The 10393-nt window shown below is 46.9% G+C and overlaps 1 protein-coding gene across 5 annotated transcripts in view; it reads right to left on the bottom strand.

Annotated features, from left to right (window-relative positions):
• Positions 1-10393, bottom strand: part of LOC144737350 (discoidin domain-containing receptor 2-like) — a 98705-nt gene continuing 88312 nt past the window's right edge. For all 5 annotated transcript variants that reach the window (XM_078620004.1, XM_078620006.1, XM_078620005.1 and 2 more), the window contains 3 exons: positions 8433-8676; positions 4802-4951; positions 1-3677 (listed from right to left, as the gene is read on the bottom strand). In XM_078620004.1, the coding sequence (XP_078476130.1) occupies positions 3489-3677; positions 4802-4951; positions 8433-8676 (583 nt within the window). In that variant the 3' untranslated portion in view covers positions 1-3488. The remainder of the gene's footprint in view (positions 3678-4801; positions 4952-8432; positions 8677-10393) is intronic.

Here is a 10393-nt window from a genome sequence, read left to right as displayed (position 1 = left end):
TTCCAGGCTGCGCAATTGTTTTTATTGTGATGCTCATTTACCCACAAAATAATTTTTATTTTAGGAGAATCCTGCCAAGTTTTCACAGTAGGGGAGTAAAGTAGCCACGTGTAATCCCAATTGTAATTCCGGGGGGGGGACCCAAATAGAACAAGGGGAGGACACGCAACAAACTACACGGAGAAAGGCACCTGCGTATGTAACCTAGACCCTTCTTCCTGTGAGGCGCAAGGGTGACCACTGCGCCACCCTGCAGACCCGGCAATACCTACATATGGTTTAACTTGGCCTGGTGGCAAGCGCTAATTCTATCATTATAGCAGCGATTGGAAATATAAAAATTACAGCAGTCCCTCAGTTCACGTTTTTTTTATACATTCCACGAACAAAAACTAAGTTAACCGAAATAAATGTTAATCGAGTACTGTACATGAATGACGTTGGCTGAGGGCATGGCTCAGCCCCACTTATGGGTGCTCGGATTGGCTGAAATAGGCGCCACTGCGTGCATAACATAAACATGGTACCGTTAGTCAACATGTTAAGGTCAGTCTAGACCATGGGGGTCCCTATGGGAGGCGAAACATTCACCACAAAAAAACGTTAACCGACAGTCACCGTTAACCGAGGGACTATTGCATATAAAATGACAGTAGCTTCCAGCAGAAACGAATACAAAGCCACGTTAATACATTAACGCTCTCTTACGTGTGCACCAGCACGTGGATTAAAACATTTACAGCGTTCGTCGCAATATATCTCACTTAACTTGGCCTAAAGAAAGACGTGGCAATACAGTATATTAAGAAAACAGCGTTCACTACCACTGGCAGTATTGATATGTTAGGAACGTTAGTCCGAGTTCAGTAATTGGGCTCTCAAGCGAAGGCAGCCTTAGATGAAAATAACAAGTCTAAAAAGAATCGATGTGAATCTTAGGCTAAGGAACCCTTAGAAGGCCATTGGGAAACCAAAGATAAAATATGCCTGAATTCAAATTAAAGGGCACCACAGTGCAAGTTAAGGGAAGGCAAAGTTCAGGGTTCACAGGTAAATGGCGCTTAAGGCCGGGTTAGAAAAATTAAAGGAATGCCTTAGGCCATGTTAAGGCTCAATAAACAAGTTAAAGAAAGACCTGAGCCAGGTAAAGGGATCGTTGGGTAGCTATGGTGTTCTCACCTTGACGAGAAAACAACCTAGAACCTAATTCGTAGACAAGGGGACGATCGTGGAAAAATCAGGACAGGTGGCATCCCTAACTCAGGCTGAGGTGAAAAGACCTATAAACAAGTGAAGGGATTGTACGGATGTATGCTGAACGTCGTTTGTACTGTACGTAGCCAACCATGCTAATCTGAAGTGTGGCGGGGGAAGGATAACAAACTAAACACAAAAAGCAGTTCTAAAGATATGAGTTTTTCAATCTAGATGATGATTTAAAAGTGCATAGCTCCAGTGGCTTCCTAATATCAAAAGAGCGTTCCAGACGGCCGCGGAATCGCATCTGAAAGAGCTGCGCATTGACGTGACCATCTTTGTTTGATGGTTAGTCGGACAAGGAATTCATAATCGAAGTTAATAAGGGCTGTCTGGCCTAAATGTCCCTTAGTCTGAGGGGAAGCCATGAGCTGAAGATAAACCGTGCAAACATCCTGGACGTAACATCACATTCTTCAACGTGCTAATCACCGCAGCCCAACTACTTTCGTCTTACAAAGTTTTCACGTTCCTAGCCCATTAGAAGCCATGATGGCCATATAAAGGCCTCAGCTCTAATGATTAACACAGGGCAGCCTATGAGCAGGGCCCGAGAGACCCTGCCCCAGCCCTCCCCCATTGCCTGGACACCAGCTCCACACAGCAGGTTAGGGGATCTAGGCATGCAAGGACACGTGCTCGGTCTAAAAGAAAACGCAATGGGGCACAGCCCTGCAAATTGCATTCTCACACCGCTTCAGGCACAAGGACCTCCACTGGAGGCATTTGGCCTACTCTTCCATACCAGCCAGACAAACTGAATCCCACGTAAAAAGACCTGCTGGTGGACTGTAGTGACCCATTTACACTGCTGGGTGCACAGAGGTGGTGGGGGAGGTCGGGATCTGAGAACAATTTTTAAAACATTATTTTAATTTTACCAGGTAAGGTCCCACTGAGCTGCTATGTCGTATCTCTTTTTCAGAAGTGACCCTGGCTATCACAAATAATAGCTCAACGAAGTGGCTTATCATCATCATCGTGTGGAAATGTATAGCAGCCAAACACTTTACACGTGTATTTCTAAAGGTGGCGGGAAAAACTGGCGGACCCGGAAAAAAATCCACGCGACCATGGGGAGAGAGAAAGATGAAAACTCCGAATATACAGCAGGCATCAGGGTCGGGATAAAATCCACAACTTCCTGTGTACACTGCGGCCTATACTTAAATTTTTTAAGGCATTTTAAAGAAGCAAATAAGGTGAACTTTCGAGTTAATATCCAAGCAGTTTTTCTACTAATGAGAACAGAAAATTCCAGTTTTCTTATGGGATATGTGAATCATATACGTGAAATAAACACGTGACAAAATCCATCTAATCACAGTGTTGTTGAAAAATAAATCAAATAATCCGCGTGAATATCGGGGGAACATATCAACGCATCACCTGGAATCTGGTTCTTCTATGGTGGGACAATCGTTTTATCATTCATGAAATCATGAGCACCGACTTGGTGATGTCATGGATCATGGGAAGAATGAAATTTGTGAAAAAATGTGCAGATTACAGGGTAAGCACGGCACGTGACGACGAACTTAATCTCTATTGTTGCTTCTGTAATCCGTGGTACACCACGGCAGTGGAAAACACTTCGCGGGCTGCAGAGCCGCGATCTGTGGAAGTGGACGGGGGATAATTCAGAGCTGCAGGGAAATCTGTGACGGCGAAGTCGTTCCCGAACTTTATCATTTTGGTGTTGTATCCGCGGACTGGCTTTAACTGACGTGACTCGTTAAGCGGAAGAAGAAAAAAATTCCATTTCTTTTTCGAAGACTTCGAAATCAAAGTCTAAAAGTGTTTTACTCGAAATCCAAACATTTATCGAGAATTACTTTAGTCGCGGGTCACGTGCGGCGCTTCGTGTAATCCACTGATTACTTGAGTCACGAGTCACTGGAACCCAAAACATTTCATGGACTCATGGACATCGTGCAGTTCTTCCCTCCCATAATCCGTGGCACACCATGGAGGCACAGACAATTTCGTTGCACAATATATAAGCCTGACATCGGCGGTGTTCTGCGAATTTCAGGATCTGCGATGATGCGGCACACCCTCTGCCCCCTCCCCCACAAGATCAATGCAGATTGTTGAAATTCTGTCGTATTATCATAATACTTGTTATATCATCGTTATTGTATTATCATAATCATTGTTGTTGTATTATCATCATCATCGTTGTTGTATTATCATCATCATTGTTGTTGTATTATCATCATCATTGGTCTTTAGGCGATGGAGGTCAATGGACGGCTCAGCTGGGGCGTCGCGGTGTCACGTAGGCACGTGTTCCGTTCGGCACTCAGCGCGCGATGAATCTCGCCAAAGTCGGGACGCTGGGCGGCGTCGCGCACCCAGCAGCGCAGCATCAGTGCCCGGACGCGTTCAGGGCAAGCCTCCGGCTCTGGCAGAAACACCTGGGGGGGGGGGGGGGGTGGGGGATTGGTGAAAGGATCACACGACGCAGATGTCAATGCAAGAATAAAGGCACGGGCGTCAGTGTCGTCATCATCGAATGGACTCAGTCGATAAAATCCACAGACCGATCAATGCCTGTATTCTTAGTCCAAGTCAGAATCAAAATGACAGGAGTCTCTCCTGTAAAGGTGACCGGTTGGCGGTTTTTGCGGTTAACGTTTTCGCCTCACGTTAAAATGTTGACTAACGGTACAGTGTTTGCGCTATGCACGCGGAAGCACCAAATTTTGGCCAATCTGGGTCTGCCCCGAGACCTGTCAGTGAGCCTTCGACACTTCACGTGGCCTCAAATTGCACCTAGCACCGTGGTGACGTCACTGTCACTAATGGCGAATGGCGGGTATTGGTGTGTGTGACGTAGGAATGTTGTTGTTAGCGCGATGCACTATAAACCTGGTGACCCGAGTCGATTCCCGCTCACGGCCAACACCAGTGGCGATTATCTGAGCCAGTTCTGGGCCTCCTCCAGGTCGAATCAGCCTCAAGTGAGTATCGAGTGAGGTGTTAAGTAAACATCACCACTAGGGAGACAAAGGTGGTCGGGTGTGGTCCTGACCACCGACCGCCTCATGTGCCGTGCCAGCCTTCATAGGTGTTACTCCCTAAAATAACTTGCCCCAACAGTCTATTATGTCTATACGGGGGATGTTTGTCTTTGTGTGTGAGTTTCTGTGAGGTCTCGGGAAAGGAGAAACCCCGCAGGTCAGATAACATCATGGGGTTGGCAAGGTGGGGGTTGCACCCTGCTGGGGATGCTGTGCGTCAAATATTGGGGGAAATAGTCACCCGTTGTTCGTGGCCGACTGATTTTCAATCTGTTGATGAAGTGCGAAGAGTAATCTGGAGCCTGAGACCAGATAAAGGGCCACTCCAAAATCAATTGTGTGGTTGTGCCACGCGGTTGTGCCACGTGGTTGCACTGTGTGGTTGTGCCACATGTTTGCTCTACGTGGTTGTGCCACGTGGTTGCTCTGCGTGGTTGTGCTGCGTGGTTGTGCTGCGTGGTTGTGCCACATGGTTGCATCGTGTGGTTGCTCCGCACGGTTGCGGCCGTGTCCGTCACCTGTTTTCCCTGGTTGCGAAAGAATTCCCCGGCGTTCTCAACCACCTGCTCGTCCGTCATGCCGCAGTATGGCTGCGTGCGGCACAGCGTGAACACCTCCCACAGCGTCACGCCAAACGCCCACACATCGCTCGCACCGGTGAACTTGCCCTGCAGCGTGGCGACATCACGGGGGCAGGAGCAGGGAGAGGCGCAGAGAAGAAACAAAAATATGATGATGATGCCAGTTACCCAGGAAAGTTTCCCGGTGGTGGTGATGATGATGGCAGTGGTGGTGATAAAGCTGCTGATGGTGGTGATTGTGATGATGGTGGTGGTGAAACAACAATAATGATGGTGGTCATGGTGATTATGTATGCATGTTTAACTTATTTTGCACCATACGTAACCAACTGTATGTTGAACTTCTTTTGCAACATACATAGCCAATTATATGTATGTTGAACTTATTTTGCACTATACGTAGCCAACTGTATGTGTATTGAACTTATTTTTCAACGTACTTAGCCAATTATATGTGTGTTGAACTTCTTTCACATCGAACATAGCCAACTATGTGTGTTGAACTTCTTTCACACCATACGTAGCCAACTGTATGTATGTTGAACGTCTTTCACATCGTACATAGCCAACCGTGCTAATCGGAAGTGCGGGGGTAGGACAACAAACTATACACAAAAGCTGTTCTAAGGAAATGAGTTTTCAATTTAAATGACGATTTCAAAGTGCATAGCTCCAGGAGCTTCCGAATATCGGAAAGGAAAAGTATTCCAGATGGCCGCAAAAGCGCATCTGAAACTGCACGATGCAGTTACCACCGTCTTTGTTCGATGGCTGAGCCAAAAGCCACTGTTGCTACTGCGAGGAAGGCCGGAGTTTGCGTGATGTTGGTTTATGCTCCTTGATGAGATCGGCGAGGTATCGTGGCTGAGCCAAGTTACAGAGACTTTCTTGCCTTCCACACAGACGCTCTTTGCAGCCCGCTTCAAGGACAAGATTTGAGTCTCGTGTCTATATTGACAACAGGATCGTGTTCTATCCCGGCCGTGACTAAATGGTCAATCACTTCCCGGAGTCCCCCTGTCGAGCTTTGCCAGAAGGACTGAATGCTGTCCGCACATCTCAAGTTGGAGCAGCTCGCCTCACTTCAAAATCAAAAAAATAAAATTGGCCCCTTTGTCACGGCAAGTTCCTGCCGAGAACTATAAACAAGATGTGACGAGAGGTCAAAGAGTGCGCTGGTGGAGCCCTCCCTCCTTCCTTCGCAAGGCGAGGAGCCGCACCGACGCTCGTCGGTTGCTGCCCAGTCTCGCAAGGGCGTCTGAGCAAGCAAAGTGTGGTGGACGCAGGCGCCACGTGTGGTACCAGGTGGAGATCAGCGGTGCCGAGTCGAATTCCATCCTTCTTTCTTGCTTTGCCGGTGATTAAAACTTTGGCATTGGCTCTCGCAGTGGGCCCGCCTGCATGGTCTGGTGAATACTACTTAAACTACTAAACAATTTTTATTTACCAGGTAAGGCCCACTGAGCTATAGAGCTCTTTTTTTTTTTTTTCACAACCGAGACCTTAACTAAGTAGGCTTTATATCATCATCAGCATGTGATACATTTTCAGCAGCAGCCAAATATTATAAACGCATGGTGATGTCAATTCTAAACGTGGAGGGAATAACCGGAGGACCCAGAGAAAAATCCACGCGGCCACAGGGAGAAAGACACGCAAACTCCAAATGTACTGCAGGCAGCATTTGGGTCGGAATGGAGCCCACGACCTCCTCCATACCAGGCAAGGTAGTTAACATCTCCCCACAGCGGAGTCACCCTGAGGTGGTAGGCAGGCTGCTGCTCCTCACCGTCTCGAAGGCCGATATGGTTATGTGCTTCAGGGAGGACATTCAAAGTTATCCATGAAGCGCTTTCCTTTGTCCCTCCCATCGTCCACTGCTGCCCGTCGGAGAGCCAGGAGAAAGGGACGCGCATTCAGTGGCTGGTCCATCAGAGTATCGCCTCAATGCTGCTGGGGTCAGCTTGGAGAACACTCGCATTGACTTTTAATTTGGGATGCTTCTATTACGTGTTTATTATGCATTGTATTATACTTTTGGTTCATTACAATGTGATGTCGTTTTTTTTGTAAATAAACATTATTATTGTTGTTTACATTGTGTCAGTCACTTCATTCAGTCCTGTAAAGCATGTTGTATTGCATTGTTCGCACCAATTGTGCTATGTAGGTAAAGTTTGACTGATTGGTGTACTGAGTTGGAGGCCTCAGCAAAGGCCACGCAGCACATGCAGAGTCGCTGCTACTGGGCTTCTCTGGTGTTGGCCACGATGATCCTTGAGGGTGGCGATCTGAGATGACGTGCCATGGCCTGGCCGAAAGCCCACTTGCTCGCTCATCAGCTGCTTTTACCTGCTCCGTCTCCTTCAGGATTCTATCCACAGTCACTTTCTTCGGCATGCAACTCTATAGGGATTATCCAGCAGTTGGTTTCGCTGACACAGTCTTCGTTTGGCAGCAAAAACAGTCCCAGACCACACCGAAATTGAACAATTTGAACAATTAAAATGTGCATTTTTTTGTTTATTGAGGGACCGTGCGTCTTGGTGTGGTCTGGGGCTGTTTTTGCTGCCAAACGAATATGATCTGCGTCACTGAAACCAGCTGCCGTATGATCCCACACGGTCCCTCAATAAAAAAAAATTGTACATTAGTTGTGCTTATTTTTTCAAGTTTAGTGTACATTCAATAAAAAACATTTTTTACATTAAAATTGTTCAATTTTAATGTACAATTTTTGTTTAGACACTGTGTGTTGTCTTGGTGTGGTCTGGGACTTTTTGCTGTCGTTTTACTGCCTTTCCAAACCTTGGGAATTGATTATTTAATTTGAAGTTAAACACTTTATTTATTTATTTATTAAAGGAACACGACAGTGGCTAAGAGATGTCATCTTCCTCGCCTGGTATGCAGGTGGTCGGGGGTTCGATCCCAACCCTGACGACGCCCGCTGTATATTTGGAGTTTGCCTGCCGTTCTCTCCCGGTGGTCACGTGATTTTTGTCTCTGGGTCCTCTGGTTTTTCCCTCCACATTTAGAATCGACATCACGTGTTTAGAGTATCTGGCTGGTATAAATATGCACGTGATGATGATAAGCCACTTCGTTGAGCTATCAGTTGCTTGCCAGGTCGCTTCTGAAAAAAATCTACACGGTAGCTCAGTGGGCCTCACCTGGTAAAATAAAAAAAAGGTTTTCTTTTCAGACTTCTGGCCAATCTCAAGCTCCTCGCAGAGGTTGTCAACTTGCCGCTGAATGGTTACATTAGCACGGTTGGCCAGGTACGGTGAAAAAGAGGTTCCACATATGGACGTTCGTGTATAGTGACAGGAGGACAATGCATTTAAGAATGGATGAGGCTAGGAATCGGTGACTCCCCTCTCTCTGTCTTTAATCAACAGGATGCTCTCCCAGGCACTCTCATTTTGACCCTCTCTCACCTTCTCCATCTCACCTCAATCTCCATGTCACGCTCTCTCTCACCCTCACTCTGACCCTCTCTCTCACCAGCAAGACGCTCTCCCAGGTACACTCACCCTCTCTCTCACGCTCTCTCTCACCCTCTCACCAGCAGGATGCTCTCCCAGGCGAGCCAGCGGATGGGCAGCACGGCACGGCCCTGCACGCGGTAGTAGTCACCCTGGTAGAGGTTGCGGCTCATGCCGAAGTCGGCGATGCGCACGCTCAGCGTGCCGGCGGCGGTGCCCACGAGGCAGTTGCGCGTGGCGAGGTCTCGGTGCACGTAGCCCAGGGTGGCCAGGTGACGCATGCCGGATGCCACCTGCACCGCCACCCACAGCAGCCGCTCCATGCTGCCACCACGGGAGAGACGCACGGGGGGGGGGGGGATGGGCGGCGGCAAAGGAGTCATGGTGGTGTGATGATAGGGACAGCTGCGTATGTGTGTGTGTTGAACTTGTTTTGCACCGTGCATAGCCAACCGTGCTAAAACGAAGGTGCAGTGTTCAATATATGGGCAGTGTTGAGGCATATGGGCAATGATGAGTCTATGGTCAGTGTTGAGTCTATGGACAGTGTTGAGTCTATGGGTAGCGTTGAGTCTATGGGCAGTGTTGAGTCTATGGGCAATGTTGAGTCTATGGGTAGTGTTGAGTCTATGGGCAGTGTTGAGTCTATGGCCAATGTTAAGTCTATGGTCAGTGTTGAGTCTATGGGCAGTGTTGAGTCTATGGGTAGCGTTGAGTCTATGGGCAGCGTTGAGTCTATGGGCAGTGTTGAGTCTATAGGTAGTGTTGAGTCTATAGGTAGTGTTGAGTCTATGGGCAGTGTTGAGTCTATGGCCAATGTTAAGTCTATGGGCAGTGTTGAGTCTATGGGCAGTCATCTTCTTGGTTCTTTCGGTAAAGTCACGTAGAAGGGAAGTAATAAAATAATAAAAATAAAACATAATGAAATGAAATAATTCTCACGACATTTCGGCTACAACGCAAGCAGCCGCCTTCAGGTGAAGAATGAGACACTACCAAGCTAGGAGCTTATATATAAACTGGGTTGGAGGTGGAAGAGCGCCTTAACAACAAGAATGTGCATATGAAGAGGAATTTAGCATATTCATGGAAAATGCGTAGGAGGTGGGCGGGGGGGGGTTTCAAAGTCATATTATGCCCATGCATTATGCAGGATCAGCAGCACCAAGGGGGGGTGCAGGGAGTAGCATTAACAAAGGAAAGGAATGTTAATGATATGTAGCTGCAGTTACTAAACAACCACGTAGAAAACTAAAGTATAAACTACATAAAAAACTAAAGTATAAACTGCATAGCACCATCAGTATACTTACTATACTCTACAATAAGCTAAGTTACTAACAGCAAGTAATACATTACAATTCTACGTCGTAAAAATTATATAATATGCTTCCATCTAAACTTTATTCTCTTACATCACACGAGCATAAACCGTACTATATACTGCCATAGATAAACCCAACATTAAATTATATATTGTATTATTATAAACCACCCTTTTTGGATGTCCTAATCAAAAGGAGACCTGATGGTTCAATGAGCCACTCTGTCTACAGGAAAGCCACTCATACGGATGCTTATCTAAAACCGGATTCCCACCACCATCCATCCCAGAAGAATTCCCTCATCAAGACTCTATATCATAGAGCCCAATGCATCTCCGACCATGAACACATTTCCAGTGAACTCAAACACGTACGCCAAGCTCTTAAGGCTAATGGTTACTCCGACTACACAATCCGCAAAGCCATCACTCCAACCATCAAGAAGGATCCTGTTGAGGAGCCTTTCAAGACCATCACCTTACCCTACATTGCTGGGGTCACAAAAAAGATCTCCAAAATCCTGATTAAACACAAGATCCAGGTCCGATTCAACACAGTACATAAAATCCGTGATCTGGTACCGTCTGTAAAAGATGTGGTTCCAGACATACAGTACCCTGGTGTCTACAAACTAAGTTGCCTCTGTGGTAGCAGTTACATTGGGGAAACCAAACGACATGTCTCGGACCGCATCCGTGAACATAAAGCTGACCTGA

Source organism: Lampetra planeri, chromosome 68, assembly GCF_965212315.1.
Source record: "Lampetra planeri chromosome 68, kcLamPlan1.2.h2, whole genome shotgun sequence".
NCBI lineage: Eukaryota > Metazoa > Chordata > Hyperoartia > Petromyzontiformes > Petromyzontidae > Lampetra > Lampetra planeri.
The sequence above is the reverse complement of the archived record's forward strand: the minus strand, read 5'-3'. Positions and strand labels throughout refer to the sequence as shown.